The sequence below is a fragment of the Musa acuminata genome, chromosome BXJ3-10, assembly GCF_036884655.1.
Source record: "Musa acuminata AAA Group cultivar baxijiao chromosome BXJ3-10, Cavendish_Baxijiao_AAA, whole genome shotgun sequence".
NCBI lineage: Eukaryota > Viridiplantae > Streptophyta > Magnoliopsida > Zingiberales > Musaceae > Musa > Musa acuminata.
In genome coordinates this window covers 32,012,274-32,036,634 of record NC_088358.1, presented here as the reverse complement: position 1 = coordinate 32,036,634, position 24,361 = coordinate 32,012,274, and the positions used below count along the sequence as shown (strand labels likewise).

The 24,361-nt window shown below is 43.9% G+C and overlaps 3 protein-coding genes and 1 long non-coding RNA gene across 5 annotated transcripts; all 4 read left to right on the top strand.

The window, feature by feature from the left end:
• Positions 1–237: 237 nt before the first annotated feature.
• On the top strand, positions 238–4,110 carry LOC135651165 (uncharacterized). Its single transcript, XR_010501794.1, has 3 exons — positions 238–464; positions 3,480–3,531; positions 3,696–4,110. It is a non-coding gene; the product is annotated as an uncharacterized LOC135651165 (long non-coding RNA).
• A 989-nt stretch (positions 4,111–5,099) lies between these two features.
• On the top strand, positions 5,100–7,598 carry LOC135651164 (probable inactive receptor kinase RLK902). Its single transcript, XM_065171034.1, has 2 exons — positions 5,100–6,665; positions 6,766–7,598. The coding sequence occupies exons 1-2, from the start codon at positions 5,315–5,317 to the stop codon at positions 7,392–7,394; spliced, it is 1,980 nt and encodes a 659-aa protein (XP_065027106.1). The 5' UTR covers positions 5,100–5,314; the 3' UTR covers positions 7,395–7,598.
• Positions 7,599–13,031: 5,433 nt separating this feature from the next.
• On the top strand, positions 13,032–20,553 carry LOC135650384 (probable histidine kinase 4). Of its 2 annotated transcripts, XM_065169642.1 has the most exons (12): positions 13,032–13,818; positions 13,911–14,362; positions 14,833–15,081; positions 15,160–15,329; positions 16,210–16,428; positions 16,523–16,709; positions 16,796–16,847; positions 16,948–17,177; positions 17,434–17,532; positions 17,770–18,482; positions 18,972–19,463; positions 19,911–20,553. In XM_065169642.1, the coding sequence occupies exons 2-12, from the start codon at positions 14,081–14,083 to the stop codon at positions 20,161–20,163; spliced, it is 2,946 nt and encodes a 981-aa protein (XP_065025714.1). In that variant the 5' UTR covers positions 13,032–13,818; positions 13,911–14,080; the 3' UTR covers positions 20,164–20,553. The 2 variants fall into 2 exon arrangements, with proteins under 2 accessions (XP_065025714.1, XP_065025715.1); XM_065169643.1 differs by lacking the exon at positions 13,032–13,818 and having other exon boundaries at positions 13,943–14,362; positions 14,833–15,066; positions 19,911–20,518.
• Positions 20,554–21,318: 765 nt separating this feature from the next.
• LOC135651497 (actin-like) lies at positions 21,319–23,358 on the top strand. Its single transcript, XM_065171581.1, has 5 exons — positions 21,319–21,473; positions 21,775–21,843; positions 21,930–22,323; positions 22,405–23,018; positions 23,105–23,358. Exons 2-5 carry the CDS (start codon positions 21,784–21,786, stop codon positions 23,168–23,170), a joined length of 1,134 nt encoding a protein of 377 aa, XP_065027653.1. The 5' UTR covers positions 21,319–21,473; positions 21,775–21,783; the 3' UTR covers positions 23,171–23,358.
• Positions 23,359–24,361: the final 1,003 nt, after the last annotated feature.

Here is a 24,361-nt window from a genome sequence, read left to right as displayed (position 1 = left end):
CCTTAACCTTGTTATTTGGCAAAATCGAATATATGTTTTCATTTTCGTATATATATTTAACATATATCTCTAAGGTTATAATTGTTATTAGTTGTCCATATTTTATGTATTTTAAACTTAAAATAATTAATATTAATCATTTATAGAAGCGTTGGGATGATAACGAGATTAATAAAGAATTATAACATCGGGAGGAATCCAAACGGTATACTTAAATATATGAGGCAAATAGAATTAGAACGTGTTTGTTCTTTTCCCGGCTATGCCGCCTCCTGTGGTGCTCTTCTCCTCCCGGACACCCATCCTTCTCATCCCAGACTCCGATCCGCCGGCGGTGGAACTGGACTTCCCCTGCGTCCTAGTGCTTCTTCGTTCGAGATCGAGCGGCCTCGATCGGGGCTAAGGCGGCGGATCGATACGCGACGCCGAACGAGAGTGCCCAAAGGAACCTCGCGGGCTTAAAGGTAACCTCGACCTCCCAAGCTTCGAGGAATCGTTCTTTGTTCTGTTGCGTCTTCTTATTGTCCAAGAACCGTATTTCGATCCCGCTCTTTTGATGCATTGGTTGCGAGGGGTGTGGGAGTTTCTCCACATGATTGGATTTTAGCAGCCAGATAGAGCATAAATGCAAGAATCGATTCAATATCATAGCCAATAGTTGGGATTCAGTGACCAGTAAGGCAGGAGGAATATCATGCGATGGGGATGAAACTACATGTGAATCTGCAATATACAGCATACGTACGATGGGGGAGATCCCCCAATTTGCTGATACCTACAAACGTAAATTTGGTGACGAAATGCATATGCGATGAGATTTTCTTGCTTCCTGCCTCTTTTGATCTGTTCTCGATTGAACCTTGAAATAGACTTAGGGCAATACCTTATGATCTCAAAACTCACGAGCGATGCTTTCTGGATAAAGTGAATTCTTGAGAATTCTTTGCTTTTCTTGTTTCACTAATGAGACCACACATGCTAGCATGCTGCTGTTCTCTAAGAATTTTCTTTTAGAATTGCTGCTCATTAGCCTCAGTAATATGCTGAAATCAAGTTCATATATATATAGGTCGGATAGGCTTGATTATTAATCCTATCTAGCTAGTTATTAGCTACTTTAGTATTCTAATATTTATACTTTAAAAGGTTATATTAATATTTTTATAGTTACAAAAATAAAATATTTAAGTCCATTTATACTAACATCGTCAGTTTACTAACGAAAACATGAAAATAAAAGAAAAAAAATTATTTTAACGTTTCAGTTGATGTTGACGGACGACATCGATAGTGACAGACAATGGTACCATTGAAGGCTGTCAGTGACTGTTGTAGATAAGGAGAGTGATGGCGAGAGGTAAAGGTCGCTCTACATTTATGTCGGTGTCAACATAGTTGCTGGGTGACCCTCACCTCTTGTTGTCCACAACAATCACCCATGACCCTCTAATAGTACTGTCATTTATCACCACCGACATCATCCATCACCATTGACATTATCCATTATCACAAATTTAAAATTATTTTTTTATTTTTTATTTTCATCGATAAAATCGACGATGTTATAATTAATAGACATAGATATTTCAGCTCAAAGTAACTAACTATAACAGATAATTTATAATTAGCCCATTTGTCATCCCTTTTAATCTTTTTTTATCTATTACTTACATTCTAGAACTCACCCACCAGGTCAGAGAACATTTTCTACGGTGGATTAACACAACAGCCCAAACAAGCCATCAATGGGCAACAAAATGATGGTATTCTTATTGTTTTACCTGCCCCAACACCCATGGCGAAGTTTCAACTCACCTTCCTCGTCATTGCTTGGTCCATCACCCGATGGCTCTCATCAAAATCCTCTCTTTGCCCAATTTTCTCTTGATGACTTCTTGCTACGTTGATCTTATGTGGTTTCGGTGCTCCCCAGGACAATTGAGATCCTAGAGCAAATTGCACCAACATGAGAGGAGCTTGCCAAGAAAAAGAAGAAGCTCAAACAACTTCTTTTGTGGGTGGTGAAATGGTGTAGTTTGTCTATGATTGACAAGGGAAACTGTGCGCTGCATTGCCTTGTCTCGTCTGCTGCAATATGATTCATGAGAGTGAAATTTCCTGATTCTGACACGCATAGGAGATATTGTCAACCTCTATGAAATTTGAGGGATCAAAGAGGCCAAATTAGCTAATATCATGAGGTCTCGTTGCAAATACATTGCACTTCATGACTGGTTCTATGTCCCTTTCTAAGTTGACTGCACAACTTTAGATGAGTCACCACACTAATTAAATTAGTGAAGCCTGTAAGATCTGGTATTATATTTCGCAGGGACAACAAGAATAGCGGCATGTTCTTGTGTTTTCTCTGACATACCAACCTTTCAGTAACTTGGAATTGGCCACTGCCGTTCAGCAGCTGTAGTCCAAACGACAAAGATGATCGAGGTCCTTTACAGAGTGTTAGATTTAGATGGCAGGCTTTTCTTTTGTCTCCTGGACCATGCTAACTTTTTATTTGAGACTTTTTGAGCTTGGTCACAGTTATCAGCTTTTAAAAGCTTGGTCTGTGGCAGAGATGGTTGAACTCACATATCGAGCTTCTCAGTTATTCCCTTTCTCGTATCTTCGATGCAAGTTTATGCAGGAGTTTTTACTACGTTGGAAAAAAAGAGTTTAACAGGTAACAAAAATACATAATGTTATCTGTTCCATGACTTTACATTGGATTCCGGATGCAGGCTTGACTTCTCAGCTTTATTAAGAACCATGATGTACCAATTTATGTCTCTTCTGGGATTGAAGTGGTTGTTCTTGCATCGACTGAACTCTCTGCAATGTTTTCGTCGGTACCTGAACTAGGTCGGGACCCTCACCTTTGGACCAGAGCTCTGGGTCGAGTTGTCCCTAGCATCTAATGATAGAGATCTATTTCAATGTCTGCAGTCTTATCTTTACAAACAGAGAAATTGTTTTCATCTATTCTTTTAGTTAAAAATAATCTTTAAATCACATGTAGTTTCATAAGGAAAAAAAATATCTCAAATATGAAGTTTCTTGAGACCATGAAGATTAGTGTAATCCAGATAGTACGGTAGGATACATGAGCATTAATGAAGAAGCCATGGTTTAACTTGTCCGCTTGTTCAAATAGATGACATTCTAAGGTTGATAGATTTGTGGATTCTCTAATAGTCTTCTTCTATATATTTATTTACTTGTGTTACAAAATCACTTGGTGACCTATTTCCATGCTGCTGCTTGGTGTTGCTCGATCTGGCAAAAATGGATTCAGCATCATCTATTATTGTGTGCATTGGGTCTTCCAGTGGTCGCATGTATGTGCCTGTTACTGTAGGAACCTGTCTGTGTTCTCATCCAGCTAGTCCACATCCATTTCAATCATTAAACCTTGTGAAATAAACTCATTTTTTGTGGTTCATGTTCCAAGTTTTTTTTTTTTTTTTTTTCTGTGGCAGGTGAGCTAGGAATTATTTGGGTCAGAGTCATCCAGCTTTAGGCCAGTGAGATGTAAGTCAATACAACATCAACTTTGTTCGTATATAAATATACTTCTTGTTCATGTGGATCTCTCATGTTACCTACTGGCAACATCATAGTTGCGAACCAGCATACCTAATTCTAATTCATACCTTATTCTTTTTCTTATCCATGTGCATTGTGCAATGAATCAGCTCATTAGCATCAAGTCGTGACTCATGACAACTACTTCCATCAACAAACCATACAATCTTTGATATGACCGTGCATTTACTCAGTGTAATACATGGGGCATGCATAGAGAGCTTTCAATCATGCATGACACACATGATTTCAGCTTTGCGTCTAAAACATGACTCCATGCGCATCAAGAAAATCCACCAACAACTGCAGTCTACAGCGACGTATTACTTGCTGCCGAAACCCAGTGGCTGTCAGGGAATAAAAATAGCAAGTGTTTTAGTAGCAATTGCAAAAATCTAACATGTACCAAAAGGAAATATCCCAATCTACTAAGTATGAGGAGGCCAAGACTTGCATCACCGAAAGTGTAGAGATCAGATTCTTAACTTGGGTTGTCCTCTTCTTTCAAAAAGTATACCTGTTCATGATCGACGTCAGAGGAGGGGAAAAGGAAGTCGACGACGGAGTGACGGTCTTTATACAAGGCTGCATGGAAGAAAGTTGTACGTGCGTATCTTTATATCGACGACGGAAATCGAGAAAGGAAGAAGGCAAAGCGGCGGGTGGAGTCCAAGCATCGGTGGCCGTCTCAGTTTTGATTTCCCTGACAGCTGTCCACATGGAGTCGGTGGGGGCCCGCAGCCCAACAGCGCACGCGTCACGGTTGGCTGCCTATCGCGGCCAGTCGTTCCCGCGTCCAAATTGTCTCCCACCGTCTTTGCCTCGGCTCCATCCGACGGTCAGAGGTTTCTAGCTCGATCCGACGGGCAGTGTCGATCGAGGCCAAACGAGTCCGGACGCCGTGGAAGGGCGCTCTTGTCCGGTTCTGATTGACCCCAGTATTACCAGTGCGCTGACTGGAACGTCAGGCGGGACCCACAAGGGTGGGCTGACTCGACGTCGTTCGTTAAACCGAGACGCGGCCGCGCCGGGCAAGCCGAGGGCGGTGTTTTCCTCGCGGTTTGCGAACCCGCCGTTTCGCTGCCGTTAGCGTGAAGACAAAGGCGCGCGAAGTGACAGCGCCACCCCTCCATGTCAGCGAAGCTGGAGGACACCGACATCCGTTAAGGGCGACGGTAAGCATCAGGTGGGACCAGCTTAGGGGCCCACTCGGACCAGGTAAGCATCGCCAACCCAAGATCGAAAGATCTTTAACTCTGCTGCCTCTTTTTTTATAACAGCTACATTAAAAATTAAAACAACCTGTGAAATCACTGAAGTTTCATTTTCTTTGCACGTAGTTTCCGGTCATATTATAGTCGGTCATGAAAGACGTGTTGAACTACTAATCTAAAAGCCTTCCGCTATGATCTCCATATCCCTCCCTCTCTTTCTTCACACCCAAGTATGACTAAAGTTAAGAATTCAATGAAACGAAAAGAAAAGTAGAGCTTTATACCCCCACTCCACGCTGCTCCTCCGCGTTCCCCTCTCCCCCTCTCCCCCTTCTCCCTCGCTTTTCCTGTTCTCTTTCTTCACTAAAAGAAACAAAGAGAGAGAGAGGCTGCCTGCGCATAAAGAGAGAGAGAGAGAGAGAGGGTGTGTGACCACCATGTGTTCGCTTTAGGTTCTTGTGCATTGTAACGGTGTGGGTCGTTACGGTGAGTACGGTCGCCGCCCCCTCCCCACCATGGCTCCTCCCCCGGTCTGGCTCCGCCTCCTCGCCAGCGCCATCCTGCTGCTGGCTTGCCTCCCCGGCGGGGCCCCGGATCTGGCGGCTGACGCCGCGGCTCTACTCGCCTTCCGCGAAGCCGTCGGCCGGTCGGCGCTGCCGACGTGGAACTCCTCCGCCCCTGGCGCGCTGTGTTCCTGGCAGGGTGTCGCTTGCGAGTCCGGCCGCGTCGACGAGCTCCGCCTACCTGGCGCCGGCCTCATCGGGCAGATCCCCGCCGCCCTCGGCAACCTTACCGCCCTCCACACCCTCAGCCTTCGGTTCAACGCGCTCTCCGGACCTCTCCCTCCGGAGCTCGCCGGCCTCACCGAGCTCCGGAACCTTTACCTCCAGGGCAACGACTTCTCCGGCGAGATCCCGCCCTTCGTCTCCTCCCTCAAGAACCTCGTCCGCCTCAACCTAGCCGGTAACAAGTTCACCGGCGGGATCCCGTTGGCGCTCAACAACCTCTCCCGCCTCGGTACGCTCTACCTCGAAAACAACCGGCTAACCGGCGAGATCCCGGCCCTCGACTTTCCCAACCTGGTCCAGTTCAACGTGTCTTACAACCAGCTCAACGGATCGATTCCCGCCAAGCTCCGCTCCCAGCCGGCTACCGCGTTTCTGGCCACGGGCCTCTGTGGCGGCCCCCTCGGGCGGTGCCCCGGCGAGATCTCGCCGTCTCCGACGGCAGAGGGGCCGGCCGCGGGCAATGCCGACGGCGCGGGGGAGAACGACCACAGCAAAAAGAAGAAGCTCTCCGGCGGCGCGATCGCAGGGATCGCGATCGGCGCCGCGGCCTTGTTGCTGATCGTGCTCGTCGTGCTGATCCTTCTCTGCCGGGGAAAGAAAGCGCGGTCGTCGGAGGCAGCAACCGCGGGCGGAAAGCAGATGGAGATGGGAGCTGCAGCAGAGCCGAGGGACAAGAGTCTAGGCGAGGGTGGAGCGAACGGGAACGGCGTTGCGGCGGCGGGTCCAGCGGTGGATGCTGCGTCGGCTGCCGCCGGGGGCAAGAAGCTGGTGTTCTTCGGCGAGGGAGGGACGAGGCCGTTCGACCTGGAGGACCTGCTGCGGGCGTTGGCGGAGGTGCTGGGGAAGGGCACGTTCGGGACCGCGTACAAGGCGGTGCTGGAGACGGGGATGACGGTGGCGGTGAAGCGGCTCAAGGACGTGAACCTGCAAGAGACGGAGTTCAGGGAGAAGATGGAGGCCATCGGGGCGATAGACCACCCCAACCTGGTGCCCCTGATGGCCTACTACTTCAGCAAGGACGAGAAGCTCCTCGTCTACGAGTACATGCCGATGGGGAGCCTCTCTGCCCTCCTCCACGGTATGCCCACCCTTCCTCCCTCCTCCCTCCATCAACAATCCGTCTTCTTCTTCTTCTTCTTCTTCTGCTTCAGCTTAAACGTAGGCCATCCAATGCGCAGGCAACAGAGGATCCGGTCGAACACCTTTCAACTGGGAAACAAGAACGGGCATTGCCCTTGCAGCGGCACGCGGCATCGAGTACATCCACTCCACAGGTCCTTCAGCCGCGCATGGCAACATCAAGTCCTCCAACATCCTCCTCACCAAGTCATACCAAGCCCGGGTGTCCGACCACGGCCTCGCCCTCCTTGTGGGTTCAGCCTCTGCCACCGCCCGCGTCGCCGGGTACCGGGCTCCAGAGGTCACCGACACCCGAAAGGTCTCCCAGAAGGCCGACGTGTACAGCTTCGGCGTCCTCCTCCTCGAGCTGCTCACCGGCAAAGCCCCCTCGCAGGCCCTCAACGACGACGGCTTCGACCTCCCGAGATGGGTGCAGTCGGTGGTGAAAGAGGAATGGACCGCAGAGGTGTTCGACCCGGAGCTTCTGAGGTACCAGAACGTGGAGGAGGACATGGTGCAGCTCCTTCAGCTTGCCACGGACTGTGCGGCACAGTATCCCGACAAGCGGCCTTCCATGCCCGACGTGGTGGCTCGCATCGAAGCCATCTCGAAGTCGAGGAGCCTCGCGTCGTCCTACCAAGACCAACCGAGCATCGAAGACGGCGACGGCATGTCTCCCAGGCCATAATTATCAAGCTACTTGAGAAACAATTTATGCACTCCGAGCATTATTTTGCGTTCATTTCTTGTGATTAAGCTATTTGTTACATGCTGTTTGTTACTTTGTTGCTGTTCAAACTTGTAGAAGGAGGGTTCGGACAGTGTGTGTCGGATAGATTACTTGTGTCGAAGTCACTCATAGCTTTTCTTATCATATCTGTTCTTCTGTCTCTGTCGCCTCTTGCTGGACTTGTAATGGCTGCTGGTGGATTGCTCATGTAAGTGGTCTTTTTCTTGCTTGGAAGTTTCTTATGGTGATGTAGGTTATGCCTGTGACTGGCTAAACACAGAAAGAGACTGTGTGTGTGTGTGTGTGTGTGTGTGTGTGTGTGAGAGAGAGAGAGAGAGAGAGAGAGAGAGAGAGAGAGATTTAATTGAATCTGGTGTACCGGCATGAATTAAGGAGTGTGACTTGGAGGCCTTAACAGTGTGGATTATATGATTGATAATTGAAGGTTGGTGACACTGTCGCAAGCTCTTTAATCAGCTATGTCTTCTTCCCGTGAGCACAATAATTTAGCTGTAGCTGTCGATGGAGTTGAGAACGAACTATTTCATCCAACTTGATTTGCATACCAATTTATTATTTTATATATAATTATTAGAGAATATACGAATCCGATTTAAGGAGATTAAATATACGTAGATATTAGTCACTGCCATATCATTTAATGTTAGAAACAACACCTACCTACAAGTCGAATCCTAACCCAACCTTGAGGAACAATTTAGGCATTAAGAGAAGAACCCAACAACTTGGGATGAATACTTTGTCCTTCTCCACCATCTTACGTTTCTTAGAAAGCCCAAAGTGAGCCCATGATGGAGATCCAGTCCAAGCCCAGACTACGGCCCCACACGAGACCTCAAGTGTCTCCCGGTCGCAACTCGCTTGATCAAGCTATTATATGTTCTGGGAGTAATGAGCAATGATCAGGCTAGCTCACAGCCCTATCTCGCTTTGGAGGACCATATGCCAAGCACTTGTTTTGTACGTAGAAAAGAGTTCAAACTGAGCCTGGACAGTAGGTACTGACCATAACCTGCAAAAGGTCATTCGATCATCCTTCCATTGACGATGCCGGAGATCACTGAAACAGAACGAGCATCAGTTTTCCAAGCAGCTGTTTCGATTAGTCCAATAAAATTGTCTGCAAAGCAAATATTTTGTGGATATAAATGTTCTCAAGTACGGTAATTCATTGACCAATCGAAATGCTGGTACAGGGGGACAAACAAAAGTTGATGAAAACTTACCTCTTCTCTGGTTCTCAGACTTGTGAGCTTATACTCTACTGTTTACAAGAAGGCGAGCATCATCGAGCGAGAGGAGGAGGAGGAGGAGGAGGAGGGAGAGGAAAGGGGGAGGGAGAAGACAAAGCGTACCGCCGCGATGGATAAAGCTGTTGCTGAGGAGAACATCTACCGCATCGACTGCGGCCGCCGCATGTGCCCGCACTGCCTCGGCCGGCCCGGCTGTCCCCATCGTGCCCACCGACACCTCCGGATCCGCCGCTACGTTTACCAGGACGTCGTCCGCGCCCACCACAGCTGAAGCTCCTCAACCGCTCCATCGTCCAGGCAACAGCTTTTGCTTCACTGTACGTATTCTATTCTGGACTTTATTGACTCCCCTTAATTCACCTTATTTAAATCGTTTTTATTTTTGTTATGATAACAATTCGAAAATAATAAAAAGATAAATTAACTTTTCTTTAGCTAATTACAGAGAATCCCAGAAGCTACATTTAATAGTCGAGTTCTTATATTTAAAAAATTTATTTTATATTTCTATAATTACAAAAATAAAACATCTAAATCTATTTATTCTGACATCATTTATTTTATTAATAAAATATAAAAATAAAAAAAATAATTTTAATATTTCACTTGGTGATGACGAATGATGTCAGTGGACTATGGTGTCGCTGGGAGCTACATGTGGGTATTGTGGATCATGAGAACGATGATGAGAAATGAGAGTTGCTTTGCATGTATGTCGATGTTAATGTAGATATCGAGCGGTGTTGCTTGGCAACTGCATCAAAATCGATGCAGACGTAGAGTAAAATAACTCGATATCTACATCGACAGTCCTTTTACTGCTCGAAAATTATATCGACGTCAATGCGAATATAAAGCAACGAAAGGGTCGCTTAGTAATTACATCAACAATAATACAGATCCAAATTAGTCATTACCTTTCGTTATCGCTCGCATTATCCACAACAATCATTCGTGACCTCTAGCGACGTTGTCATTCATCACCATTGATACTGTTCGTCATCACCGACCATAATGTTAAAATTATATTTTTATTTTTATTTTCGTATTTTTCATGACGTTAAGATAAGTAAACTTAGATGTTTTATTTTCGTAACTATAAGAATGTCAATATAATTTTTTTTTAGTATAAGGACGAAAAAAAGATAGCCCCTTTCTTAATAAAATAATAATAATTAGCCCCTTTCTTAATAAAATAATAATAATTAGCCCCTTTCTTAATAAAATAATAATAATTTATGCCAAATTACTATATATTTAATGCTGTGACAATTATGCCAAATTATAACTTTTTCCCGCTTTATTTTTTTATCCAGCTGTCTACCGTGAACAGCGCGAAAGTGGTGCTCTGGAGGCCCTAGAGGCAATCAAAGCCGTCCAAGACGAGCTCTGTGAGATCTGCCGTCGATCCATGGCAGAGCCCAATCGCCACCGCTCGATCACCTGCGTGGTATTTCTACGGTAAAAATACACCACGTCTTCATATGGGCAATTATGTCATTTCATTATGATCCGCTGACAGACCGTAAGCGTAAGCGTCTTTGACGCGGTAGGACTCGCATCGTCGGGGCCCATCAGACGCGATCCGTCAGGGCCGTTCGTTAAAACTCGGACGGCTGATCTTGAGGACCTCCAGTCCGCTCCCCGCTCATTCTCCCCTCCGGACGCGAGTCGAGTGGATGTCCGCCGTTGGATCACCGAATCCCCGTGTCCGAGCGTCCTCAGGAGGAAAGCATTCCCTCGAAGGGCCCCACTTTTGAGAACAGAAACACCAATCGCTGGTATCTCGAAGCTTTGTATAGATTTATAGTAATCGGACGGTCCGTCCTCAATAACTCGACCTGCAGATTTGATTCTCTATCCGACAAGCAGGAATTGGAAGTTTGTAATAAATGGTGAAATTGGAGAAGATCCCATTGGTGGGCCGGGCTGACCGGCCCAACACCAATCTGCCATGATCCAATAGTGTGGTACTGCGATCTAATCGATGATGCAATGTTTAATGGCTCCCATCACCATCGAAACCATGGTCACCTCTCTTCCATGCTGTTTGACCATAAGAATAGCACCAGAACACAGCTCATCTAAGCTCTCGGCTAAGCTGGGCTGTAGCTTTCTGGTCCATCAGCATCAAGCTTATTAAAGCAAAGAAGAAAGACTTCAGATAAGCCTTTTGAGACCGCAGTCAAACCAGCTTGACCAGGCGAGTCCTAAATGAGAAGAGTGATGAGGTAATGAAACACCACATGCAAGCTCACTTCTTCTTCTTCCCCAGTCTACAAGTTAGAAGCTGGCATGAAGCCTCAAATGTTGATTGTTGGTTCGACTTGGAAGGTCAAAAGTCCTTGAGAGAGAGATCACAAGCTCCACATATGTTTCCGTCATTGTGTACTGCAGGCACCATTCAGAGTGCACTCAGTAGTAGTCGGTGAGGATTGCACGCTGACAAGGAGATCAGGTCATAGAACAGGTCTGTATGCAATGGAGGAAGCTTTCTTTTTATTTTTTTCTATGGTGCACTCGATGTCTCTGTGACAAAAGGCAACATCACAGCCATGTGAGGAGATCTCTTGTCCCCCAAGACGCATGTTCTTGTTGTGTAGATATCTCCCTTCTCCATGATTCTGGGTTGAGACAAAGAGACAATAATGTTCTTTCATTAATATGCCTCTCAAATTTGATCCACCAGTTGCCTGTAAGCATCAAACTGAAGGCATAAAACAAAGGAAGGAACAAAAAAGAATAAGAACTACAAATCAAAATATGATGTTCCTTGATTTGGTAATCGAGAAGATATAAATCTTGTCTTACAGAAGAAGAGGGACTTCATTTTCTTCCATTGTTAAGGATATGAATCAAAGGTGTAATCCTACTTTATCTTTCCTCCTTTTTGCTTATGCCAAGAAGTAAGCTGCACTACAACCACTTATAATTGGAAAGAGAAATCAAACATTATTGTATGTTCCACAATATGTCATTCCAATCATTCAATACCAGACTGAAAGCCATTCAGAGTTCTGTACATTGGGTTCTACAACTATATCAAGTTGGCAATTATGTATAATATGTTAGTCTATAGGTTTGTCTACCTTAACATTTCATCATTTTATATCAAGATACAGTGTGATGCATGCTCACAAGATATGAAGGAATAATAATATTCTACCTACGAAATAAGCCTGTGGGATTGCTTGTGGATGTGAGGCTGCTATCATGTTTTAAGCATGTGACTGTTTGGATATAAGAACTAATTATATTCCATATCATATGTTTCTTGCCTGCATAATTTCCCCTTCTTTTTTTTTGGGGAGCAAAACAACAAAAATATAAACATATAGGAAATAAAAAAGAATGGATAATATATGTGACGACAATTATACTCAACAAAAATTCGTATGAAGTAAAGAATAGCAGCCTTAGAAGGATACTAGCCGTACATGAGCAGGTGCTGGACCACGATGTGTGTTTGAGTACACTTGCGAGTGAGCAGACAGGGGAAAATCCCCATATCCCCATCATCAGGACTATTTTGCTCATCGTTGCTTCTCATTATTACCATTCTGCTGAACGTCGCTTCACGTCACATAGGGACGTAATTGTCATTTTACAGGACAGAAAAAGGCGCATAAAGGTCGGGAAAGCACCGACGGGGAAATATTGAGTCCGATTGGTGGGTGTCGTTCGTCCCACGTGGGACCCGCACGCATCCAAGTAAAAGCTTTTGGTGCAAGCTCCACTTCCTCTCAAGAAAAGCTAAATGACAAGAATACCCTCCGAAGGGAAGAGGCTGTAGGGGGTGTTTTAGTAATTGAGAGAAGTTATCTGGGCATATCGGTCATTATGCTTGCGCTGAAGCGAGGTACACGAGTTGGGCACCACGTACCTGTCTCGGCCGAATCACCAGACTGCGGAACCACGCTGTTCCATTGGACAAAGAAGACGGTCCCACAAGAAGGCAGTCGTCAGTGGCCAACCGTTTGGTCTAATGCAGGTGAGCGGCGCTCGACAATAATCCCCCAAAGAAAAGGATATTGGAGTTTTAAATGACAACACTACCCTTCAATCAAGGAGATACTGCATCGAAGGAGGCCATTGGGGTGGGATAGTTCAGTAATTTAAGACCGGTTCGATCTCTCTTAAAAGCGTGCGATCGTCAATAGTCGTCGGAAATCTTTCGGACAGCGATGGCTTTGTTTTCTTTCTGACCTTTTTTTCCTGCTTTCCGGTGGGCAAAAACCCTAATAACCCTAATAGCCGAGACAAAAAGGCCTACGAACCCCTCGCTGTCGATCCCACAGAGAGAGGTCGTTTCCCTCCCCGCCATTAATGGGCGGCGGTGTACGGACGGGAAACGCTCGTTCGGATTCTCCCTCTCCCTCCACTCTGATTGCCACTCGATCACCGGATGACGGCCACTGATTCGCGTTCGATCGGCGCCGAACGAAGGTAGCTCTTGGAACCCTGAGACTCGGTAAATGCTGTTGCTGGATGACGACGAGCTAAAAGGCCTCATTTTGAATTTGAGCACGGTGGATGAAGTCGGAGAATATTTCTCAGCTGCTAATTTGGTCTTCTGATGCTGGTTTGGCGCCTAACACTCGAGGAAGAAGGGCAAAAACGGAGCTTCTCCAAGAATCGGTGGAAAAGGATTGACACTCATGATCGGTGTAAAGAGGAAAAGAAAAGGAGGAGACTTGGTACTGTTTCGGATCTCGCATCATTTCCCAGTCTGCTGACGAGTGGAAAAGAAATAAGGCGAATGGGGAACAAAGGAGGAGGCTAAGGCGACAGGAAAATGATAAAGAGATCGGTGGGCCAAACGGATGAGATTCATGGAATATAATAGTGAGATAATCCACAAAGGAAAACATTAATTTAATCGCCGGATATCCTGTGAAAATCCTGGAATTCGATTCAGTTGTTGCTTCGAGAAAGGAGGGGTTGTCTTGAATACCTCCTCGTCCCCACTCTATTGCACTCCAAACAGTTCTTTTTCTCTTCGGCTCTGCTGCTAAACCTCACCACTTGTTAATTGATATCAGAGCAGATGAGCTATCTGGATTTTTCCTTAATTCCCAAAAAAATCTACCAAAGATCTGAAGAAAAAGGTGCGTTCTTTTGTGGTTCTCTTTTCTTCTCTTTCTTCACCTCCCCTCTTTGGAATCTGTGAGCTATATTTCCTTTTATTGATCGTTCGTAGTTGGATGAGTTAGACAATGAAGAAGAAGTCGCCAAGCTGCACTTTGTTCACTTTCCCGCAAAAGGGAAAGCAAAGGGTTTAAAAAGTTGTCTTTTATCACTTTGTACGAACGGGCTGCAGAGAAAGAAGAAGAAAAGGGGAGGCGAGGCTGGGTGTTGGCCTCTGGTGGTATGGGTTTGGGAACGGTGGCGGAAGGTGACAAGAGGTGGTGGTGGAACCGAAATGTGATCATGGTACTGTGGATGATGCTTTCAGTAGGTTTTTGCATAGGCTTACATTGTCATATGAGGACAGAAAGCTTGAGAAAGGCAGGGGAGACGCTGACGAGCATGTGCGAAGAGAGGGCAAGGATGCTGCAGGAGCAGTTTGCTGTGAGTGTCAACCATGTGCACGCTCTAGCGATCCTTGTTTCGACCTTTCACTACCAGAAAAACCCACCAGCCCTCGATCAGGTATGTTGATATGGTTGATTTCTCATTGTTCAATTAATTTGGGTCCCAAGGTATCTGCTATGTTAGTGATGATCAAGGTTTCAACTATCAAGTATCTTTTATTATTCTTAGTTTTCATTTTGAAGTTCAACAAACATATTATTCGTAACTTGTCAATGAATCGAAGCTTCAGTCATCTCTTCTTTAAAATATTTGTTATTTACTCAGGTAAAGATGGTTGCAAATTGTGTCTCTTTATTTTCGTAACACGGTTCTTCAATTTTGTCAATCTTATTTCGGGTTCACTATTTTGGTATTTTCATTTTGTGGAATTCTGTTTTCTACTTCTGTACCTTTTCCTCCATGATTTACTCTAAACAGTCTGATCTGTGTTCTTTTATATCCTCCTATATGGTTATCCATTTTAGATTATAGTTTAGCTGATGATTTTTGGATCTGTTGATGTTGTGCTGATTCGAATTTGCTTTCAGGTGACATTTGCGAATTACGCGGCAAGGACATCTTTTGAGCGGCCGTTGTTGAACGGAGTAGCTTATGCACAACGGGTTGTCCATGCTGAGAGAGAACTGTTTGAGAATCAGCAGGGGTGGATGATCAAGACTATGAATCGGGAGCCATCTCCTGTGCAAGATGAGTATGCGCCTGTGATTTACTCTCAGGAGACTGTATCCTACATTGAAGCCCTTGATATGATGTCTGGAGAGGTGCACTGGAACCAAGTCTGTCTAGTTTCTCATTAAACCTTTTTCAGTATTGTTCCTGCCAGTGCTTTAACATTTTCTCCGTGCAAACAATAGGAGGATCGTGAAAATATCTTAAGGGCTAGAGCTACTGGAAAAGCTGTACTTACAAGGCCCTTCAGACTTTTGGAGTCTAACCATCTGGGCGTGGTTTTAACATTCCCTGTATATTTGTCAGGTCTTCCAGATGATGCTACAGCTGAAGAGCGTGTGAAGGCAACTGCTGGGTGAGATGGGATACTTCTATTTATATCAGTGCAAATCTTTTATCATCCATTTTATGTACATTTGGACTGGCCCATTTGAAACTCGGTGACATTTTAGTTGTAAGTTTACTGAGTGAGAATAGTATATACTAGCACATAGATCTTTGAGTTAGGCAATATGACAATGAATAGCCAAAAGAGCCACACCATAGTTGGTGGTTTCTGAATTCCTTTCTGCTCAAACCATCATTTCAAGTTCAATAAGGAGATGACAAAGCTTCTCTGTATAAACACTGTTGAACATGTTCTCTGTATAAATCTTTTTAATTTCTTTATGTCGTACTCTTCAGGCTATAGTAAGAATAAATGCAGTTTACTAGTATATGCAGCAGTTAGTATTGTGGGTTGATTAGCTACTAAAATTTGTTCGTCATTTGATTGGCCAGACTTTAGATCATACACTTGCAGTTATGGTTGCTGCAGATATGCTAACACTTTTCTAATTTTTTTTCTCCTCTGAGTGCGTTTATCATGAATTCCATGTAAATATTTTTTTTGGGTAGAATTTTTATAACGTGGTCATGTAAATAGAGTAACATCCTTCTGGAAGGTGTGCTTTTGCCATATGTTCTATTTAAGAATACTCTTAGATAACTATACACTTATACAAGGTTGTCTAGGAGATTTTAGGCTTCTGATCATGTGCCATTCAACAAAGAATTAACTAAGAACCTTTGACGGATTTGGTTGCTGTATTATCATAATAATGAGAAAAGAGCCGATAAACCAAAATTCATAGTTTGCTTTTGCTGGTTGCTTTACAAAACATTTCTGTATTAGGATATTCTTTATTTCTTTTATTGTCTTGTTTTCTCAGATTTGATAACGTATGAAAAAACAGATACCTTGGAGGAGCCTTTGATGTTGAGTCTCTTGTGGAAAATCTATTGCACCAGCTTGCTGGTAATCAGGAAATTGTGGTCAATGTGTATGATGTTACAAATGCATCTGAACCCTTAACGATGTATGGAGTTCATCTTCCTGATGGGCACATGTCACTCTCACATGTCAGTATGCTTGACTTTGGAGATCCATTCAGGAAACACCAAATGAAGTGCAGGTAATGTTCTATTCATGTTTAGAGCTAGACTGCTGTTTGGGATATTCTGATTTTAGATCTTCTTACGGCTAATATCCTGAGAATCCCTTGGCAGGTACCGAAAGAAACCTCCGGTTTCACTATCATCCATCACTACACCATCTGGTATATTTGTGATTTGTATGCTGGTAGGTTACATAGGTTATGCTGCTTGGAGTCACTATGACAATGTTAAGGAAGATTTTCGTAAAATGGAAGAGTTAAAAAAGCAAGCAGAGGCTGCAGATGTTGCTAAGTCTCAGGTTGTGTTTTTGAATGTTGTAAATTTCAACACCTGCATTTAGTTCTTTTTCTTTTTTTTTTCCTGAACAAGTTCTTGTTTCGACAGTTTCTTGCTACTGTCTCTCATGAAATCAGAACACCTATGAATGGAGTTCTTGGTAGTCTCTTGTCCCTCATTCTACAAGGCAAAATTAGTTCATAGCTTACAGTAAAACCTTTATAATGTGGAAGCTGATCACCATTTGTTCTCATCACCAGGTATGCTTGATATGCTTTTGGATACAGACCTGAATTTAACTCAGATGGATTATGCACAAACTGCTCAAGTCTGTGGAAGAGCACTGATATCATTAATTAATGAAGTACTTGACCGTGCAAAAATTGAAGCTGGCAAGTTAGAAATAGAGTCGGTTCCATTTGACCTGCGATCCATCCTAGATGATGTGATATCATTATTTTCTGCAAAATCAAGAGAAAAAGGAATAGAGGTGAGTTTTAACCTCCTTTTGTCATGGCAGAAAATTAATGGCATATTCTGTTGGATGACTGCTGTAAAGACTGTGGCAGTCTATAAACATTGGTATAGTAAGAATTTAAACATATAAATATGTTTCATCTCCTTTTCTGCTTTATTCTGCTGTAAGTGATTTGAGATGATGCTACTGCAACTTGATTCATTTTAGGTGAATTTTGTGTTTTGCATTTTAATCTTCCCTATTCTTGATGCTGTTTTGGCAAGTGCAGCTTGCCGTTTATGTTTCTGATAGAGTTCCTACCATTCTCACTGGTGATCCTGGGAGATTTCGGCAAATAATTACAAATCTTGTTGGTAACTCAGTCAAGGTGAGTACACAAACTTTTTCTTTAGGCACGAGATGTTTTCCTTTCTATTTGTTGTAGCATTTTCAGTTAGTTATTTCAGGATGAATTTTGTACCTATAGTATGTTATATCAGTTCAGGATGATAAATAGGGCCATCGTGTAGCTCATGGTCTGAAAATTCTTAGAACGAACAATAACTTGTCTATGTTTACATTAATTGAATAGGGACCTTGATCTTCTATCTCTGGTTTGTCCCAGTTTACAGAGCGTGGTCACGTTTTTGTCCAAGTTCATCTCGCTGAGCATGTGAAAATGGTGATAGATGCAAAAACAGGTTTAAATGGGCATGCCAATGAAGTGAACATTACATCAGCAACTACTGTGTTTAGTACATTAAGTGGTCTAGAAGTTGCTAATTCTAGAAATACATGTGAAAGCTTTAAGATGCTACTCTCACACGGGGCATCTCTGTCCTGCACATTTGGAAGTGGGTCTGTTCCTGAAAGCATTGCTGATAAAGTAACTCTGATGGTTAGTGTTGAAGATACAGGGATCGGGATCCCAGTACATGCTCAAGATCGGGTTTTCGCACCTTTTATGCAGGCTGATAGCTCAACTTCCCGGAATTATGGTGGAACTGGTATTGGCTTGAGCATCAGTAAGTGTCTGGTTGAACTGATGGGTGGGAAAATGAACTTTACTAGTCGACCTCATGTTGGAAGCACATTCACATTCACTGCGGTCCTCCAGAAATGTGGAAAAAGTTCTGGTGTTGATACAAAGAGATCTCTTTCTGAAGTATTGCCTACCTGTTTTAGAGGAATGAGGGCAATCTTAGTTGACAGACAACCGGTTAGAGCTGCTGTGACAAAATACCATCTGCGAAGGTTGGGCATAATCACTGAAGATGTCAGGACTATCAATGAGGCACTTCATACACTCTCTGGACAAAATGGTTATTTAAATTCTAGGTGAGCCTTGTATGTGGGTATCTTCCTTTCTTAATGTGATTATACATGTCCATTTTGGTAGCTGGTATCTTCAAAACTATTAAGTTGCATATTGGACTTATAATTTTCCCGGCATAAGCACAAAAGTCACTTCTTGTGTACCATTTGAAGTCCACACTTCATGTCTGAACAACAGTTTAAGTGGCATCCATTGAGATATAATTTTATTTGTTTTTATTAAAAAAATTGAAAAGCTATATTTATCCAAAAAAATGCATTTCATTTTCATGATAGCTTCTTATCATATTTTTCTCCCTGTAAGCTTTAGCCATCAGATCCAGTTGTTTTACTAGGTTAGCTTTGACCAATGTAAATTTACTTTGGTAATTGCATATTAAGATTTTGATGCTGGAACTAATAACAGTGATGTTTCTCTGTGCCCAGTTATTTATTCTCACTGTGACTTATGCTATTAGAGTTTCTCACTGTTATTTTTTGCTGCTACTGCAGTCAACCTGGAAAACAACCATCCATATTCTTGATTGAAAAAGATTCATGGGATCCCAAAATCGATTTTCATACTCGGAATCAACTCTTACAAAGGAAAGAGGCTGGTCACATAGAAGATGTACCGAAGGTTGTTCTTTTCCTGACCACTGAATCTGATAAAACAAGAGCTGGATCTCATGCAGACAGTATAATCGTGAAGCCTCTTCGTGCAAGCACTATAGCAACATGCTTTCAGCAGATGCTAGGGATGGGAAAATGTCAAAATAAAGATATAGTTAATAATTCAGCTTCCCTTCGTGGCTTGTTGGATGGAAAGAATATATTGGTGGTTGATGATAATAAGGTAAATCTGAGAGTTGCTGCTGCTGCACTGAAAAAGTATGGCGCCAAGGTCGAGTGTGTTGAAAGTGGCAAAAGTGCTCTTTCCTTGCTCCAACCCCCACACAAGTTTGATGCTTGCTTCATGGATGTGCAGATGCCAGAGATGGATGGGTATGTATATTAGCATAATTCTGTTAATAAATCTGCATGGTGGCAAAAGTTTCTTATTCTACTGATGAAACTTCATATTTATGATAAATAAGTTAGCTATGCACCTAAGCAAAAAATCATACTTATTTTGCCGCTCAAAATGCTATATTGCATATAGGGGTTCACTCTGGATCAGGATTTCCCATCCTCTAGGGTGGCAACTCAGGCAGGGGGTTTAGGGTGGAGGTACCCAGGCCAACTCAACCTAAAGCTCGAGCTGCTGCTCTCAAAGCTTTAACCTCCTGTGTTGTAACCGCTCTGGACTAGGTCACCTCTCTGGTCTATTAGGAAGTCGTCGACTTGTCGTAAAAGAACATCTACCTAAGCTTCGGACTTGAAGGAAACCTGTATCCATCAGTCATCACTTAAAGACAAGGCGAACCATGAACAATTTGTTCTTTTTGCCAGGTTTGAGGCAACACGGCAGATACGCATAATGGAGAGCACGGCATATAAAGAAGCTTCCCCATACGACGGTTCGGTGATGGCTATAAGGCACCTACCTATCCTAGCAATGACTGCTGATGTTATCCAAGCAACATATGAGGAGTGTGTGAAATGCGGAATGGATGGGTATGTCTCCAAGCCCTTTGAGGAAGCTCAGCTTTATCAAGCAGTTGCCAAATTTGTAGTTTCGCAACAAATTCCTGGCTCTTCATAGCATTTACAGGAGCACATGCTCTACATCCAAGGAATCCAATTCTGGAAACTGGCACATGAACTAGTTCTTTCCTGAGCGACCTTTCGGAAATTGACAGGCTGTTGAGAAGTTCTCTCTTAGGGATTCGAAGCGGCAACTTGGTTTTAAGATTTAATCTTCCTCCACGATCATCCGTCTTTATAACTTCCGACTAGGCTGTAGTAAATCTGAAACTAGCAGCATCAAAGGTTTAAACACTGAGCTAGGGTTACAGTATAGTCATTATTCATGTAATCTAGATGATATGTGGCAATGTGAAATATTTGATACCATGCCATTTCAGTGTAAATTGTAGTTGTTCATGCTGATTCTTTAATCAAGAACTCTAGTGAGCATAATTTTTATCTGTAAGCTGTCTGGCAAGTACATTAAATGATTTACTCAATGCCAGGTGGGATTTGAAGTTTGTGAACTTGGGAAGATCCTATCTTGGCATGCTCAAAATAATAGCACTCATTTATTATCCAACATAAATGCCCACATTTGGCACAAGGAAATGCTCTCTTGTTGTCTTTAAATTTTATGGAAATTCAGGGTGCCAATAATGTCATCAATGATAATATTGGATGAAAAAAATATTTTTATGGGCATGAATAGTTAATTTTTAATATAAATAAAATATTTATATTGTTGAGATAACAACATTGATATGGATGTATAGAATTATCAGAAAGAATAAAGAAAATAATTATTCTTGAACAATTAGGATTTTAAGAAGTTGTACATATACTATGATCAGAAGAAAAGATGAAATAATTATTATTGACACAACCAAAAGAGATCTAAAAATAATTACTAAAAATTATAAATTAAAAATTAAAACTTTTAACTTAAATAGGAATATGACTTCTTATGTATCTTAATAACTACAAAAGATCTATGACTGTTGATGTTGTAATGCATAGAATTGTTGTGTTTTTATACTTTATACATAATTATTAATTCAAGCTCATCTTCATCACATAATTCGACTTAAACGGATCGGGTACATCCTCCACTAACCCGACAAATCCAATGCTACTGCTATTGCCACTACATCGTCCCACAAAAGCCGGGTAGGGAGAAGCGGACACCCGTTGCTTTGGAGGTCGGAGCGCCGCACGAAGCGGACCTCCGCCCGCTGCGACGCCTTCTCCCGTATAAAACCCGACCGCGCTGCCGCCGAGAAGAAGAAATAATAGAGGGGAGAAGAAGACAGATCCATCTCTCTCATTCCCTTCAGTCTTCTTCTCCCTCTCCTTCCCCTGCCGAAGGATCTTTCATTAGTGCTGGTACTCATCTCATCTTCTCGTTCATTTTGGAGTCTTTTGGAGATGAATTACTGCGTAGAGATAATTTGCATCTCTCGTCCATGTCAAGAACATGATTTTGCATGGATTTCTGTGAGCAAACATGCAGGTTTCGTAAAATGTCAGGATGAGAAAATGTAATCAGCATGCAGATTGATTGTCTGTATTGCGAATGTTAGACATTTTATGCTATACAATATGGAGAAAACTAAGTTAATCATTGGGTCTCTATATATTTTCTGCATCATTACTAATACAGGAAGTCTTCTTCTTCCTTTGGCAGAGATAGAGCATGGCAGAGGGTGAGGATATCCAACCTCTTGTGTGTGACAATGGAACTGGCATGGTTAAGGTACTTTATGTGTACTGCTAAGCCACCACCACCACCACCACCACCACTGGGATTGACATTACAATGGCCTTCTTCTCTTGCTTTAGGCTGGGTTTGCCGGTGATGACGCTCCCAGGGCTGTCTTCCCCAGCATCGTCGGTCGCCCACGCCACACCGGCGTCATGGTGGGCATGGGCCAGAAGGACGCTTACGTCGGCGACGAGGCTCAGTCGAAGCGGGGGATTCTGACCCTCAAGTACCCCATCGAGCATGGCATCGTCAACAACTGGGACGACATGGAGAAGATTTGGCATCACACCTTCTTCAACGAGCTCCGCGTCGTCCCGGAGGAGCACCCCGTCCTCCTCACGGAGGCGCCCCTCAACCCCAAGGCCAACCGCGAGAAGATGACCCAGATCATGTTCGAGACCTTCAACGCCCCCGCCATGTACGTGGCCATCCAAGCTGTTCTCTCCCTCTACGCCAGCGGGAGAACCACTGGTACGCGGTCGGACTCCCTTGCCCACGGTCGCTGTCATCGCCATGGCCGCGACAGTCCTGATGCGTGCCTCGTGCGTGCAGGCATCGTGCTCGACTCCGGGGATGGTGTTAGCCATACGGTCCCGATCTACGAAGGCTACGCCCTGCCGCATGCGATTCTGCGGCTGGACTTGGCGGGGCGCGACCTCACCGACAACCTCATGAAGATCCTGACGGAGCGCGGCTACTCCTTCACCACCACGGCCGAGCGCGAGATCGTGAGGGACATGAAGGAGAAGCTGGCGTACATCGCGCTCGATTACCAGCAAGAGATGGAGGCCGCCAAGACCGCCTCGGCCGTGGAGAAGACGTACGAGCTTCCCGACGGGCAGGTGATCACCATCGGCGCCGAGCGGTTCCGCTGCCCGGAGGTCCTCTTCCAGCCATCGATGATCGGGATGGAGGCCGCCGGCATCCACGAGACCACGTACAACTCCATCATGAAGTGCGACGTGGACATCAGGAAGGACCTGTACGGCAACATCGTCCTCAGCGGAGGATCCACCATGTTCCCCGGCATCGCGGACAGGATGAGCAAGGAGATCACGGCGCTGGCGCCCAGCAGCATGAAGATAAAGGTGGTGGCGCCCCCGGAGAGGAAGTACAGCGTCTGGATCGGCGGCTCCATCTTGGCCTCTCTCAGCACCTTCCAACAGGTGATCTAACCATCCTCGATTCTCAACCACCAATTCATGCACTCGTACTGCCGGATTTGGTCATTGACAGCAGAACTTGGTTGCAGATGTGGATTGCCAAGGCAGAGTACGACGAGTCTGGTCCATCGATCGTGCACAGGAAATGCTTCTGATCGCTTCGAGACCAGGAGACATGGCCACATTGGTCGACAGAGATCCACACTGTCATGCTTTGCTTTGCTTTCCTTTCCTTTCTTGATCATATTGTCTTTAGCAGAGGGATGAAGGTGTTCTCTGAGGGACAGCCCATCGATGGCTGCGGCATTAAATCGGATCAAACATGTTCTTCTGGTTCTCGACATCATCTATAACTTGTGTTGGAGAATTTGCTGCGTTTGGCTTCTTCTGAGGCTGCCATTTTGCTTATGATTCCTTCACTGCAAGCAGCAAACATGTCTCCTTCATATCATTGTAGAAGATCATGAAAAAGACAATCTAATGCACAATAATAACAATTCATGCAATCTTACTCTTACAAATAAAGAAAATATCTTTGTAATAAACCATAAAAGGACAATAAAATCAATAGGTAGTTAATGACAGTTGGAGACTTGCGGTGGGAGTCTTCACCATTATACCGACATCCATCAGGGCCTGATATCTTAGCCAACTGTTTACTGCCATCTCCAAATCCCAAGGCAAAAGTTGTTTTAGGTGACCCGATACGAAGTTTTCGGTTCTGCGACATATCAGCGAACAAGTGATGCGCGTAGCAGTTTGTGAAACCCGGCGAAGGCGGCGGCCGGGCTGGTCTTCTGGTACAGCCCACAGCTTCCGTTGCTTTCCACAACCGCTCATGGATTTCCTCTGCAGGCATTGATTGATTGATATCATTGAATTCCCATCCTTTTCCGATTTATGTCTAAAGAAGCCGTGAATGATTGCTGTCATGCCCATGTGATATTCCTGAACTCTGCAGGTTATGATAAGTATACTCCGACGAAGATACTCCTTATCATTCCACCGGTCGCATCGCGAGTGACGCCGCCCCCCGTCACCTTCGTTGCCTCCCTCCCGTCTGAGTGGGTCGGTCATCTGACGAACTCTACTAAAATTTTAGTTTTTAGATATTTTTTTTTCTTTTTTTAATGAAAAAGTTCGACATAGTTATTAGATCATAAATAAGAATTATAAAACTCAATTGTTAAAACTTATTCAAATATTTTTTTTATTATATGTAATCTATCTAAAGTACTATTGATTTATTATTTTCATAGTTATTAGATCATTTTTTACTTTTGAGTGATGAAACAAGAGCTAAGTTAAAATTTTTATTTCTTGTAGACAAGTCGTAATAATTTTTT

Coding starts and splice junctions, on each gene's coding strand:
- LOC135650384 (XM_065169642.1), top strand. CDS start 14,081: ATGGGTTTGGGAACGGTGGCGGAAGGTGACAAGAGGTGGTGGTGGAAC. Junction 15,330..16,209: donor CGTGTGAAGGCAACTGCTGG/GTGAGATGGGAT, acceptor ATGAAAAAACAG/ATACCTTGGAGGAGCCTTTG. Junction 18,483..18,971: donor AATGGTTATTTAAATTCTAG/GTGAGCCTTGTA, acceptor CTGCTACTGCAG/TCAACCTGGAAAACAACCAT.
- LOC135651164 (XM_065171034.1), top strand. CDS start 5,315: ATGGCTCCTCCCCCGGTCTGGCTCCGCCTCCTCGCCAGCGCCATCCTG. Junction 6,666..6,765: donor CCTCTCTGCCCTCCTCCACG/GTATGCCCACCC, acceptor TCCAATGCGCAG/GCAACAGAGGATCCGGTCGA.
- LOC135651497 (XM_065171581.1), top strand. CDS start 21,784: ATGGCAGAGGGTGAGGATATCCAACCTCTTGTGTGTGACAATGGAACT. Junction 21,844..21,929: donor ATGGAACTGGCATGGTTAAG/GTACTTTATGTG, acceptor CTCTTGCTTTAG/GCTGGGTTTGCCGGTGATGA. Junction 22,324..22,404: donor CGCCAGCGGGAGAACCACTG/GTACGCGGTCGG, acceptor TCGTGCGTGCAG/GCATCGTGCTCGACTCCGGG.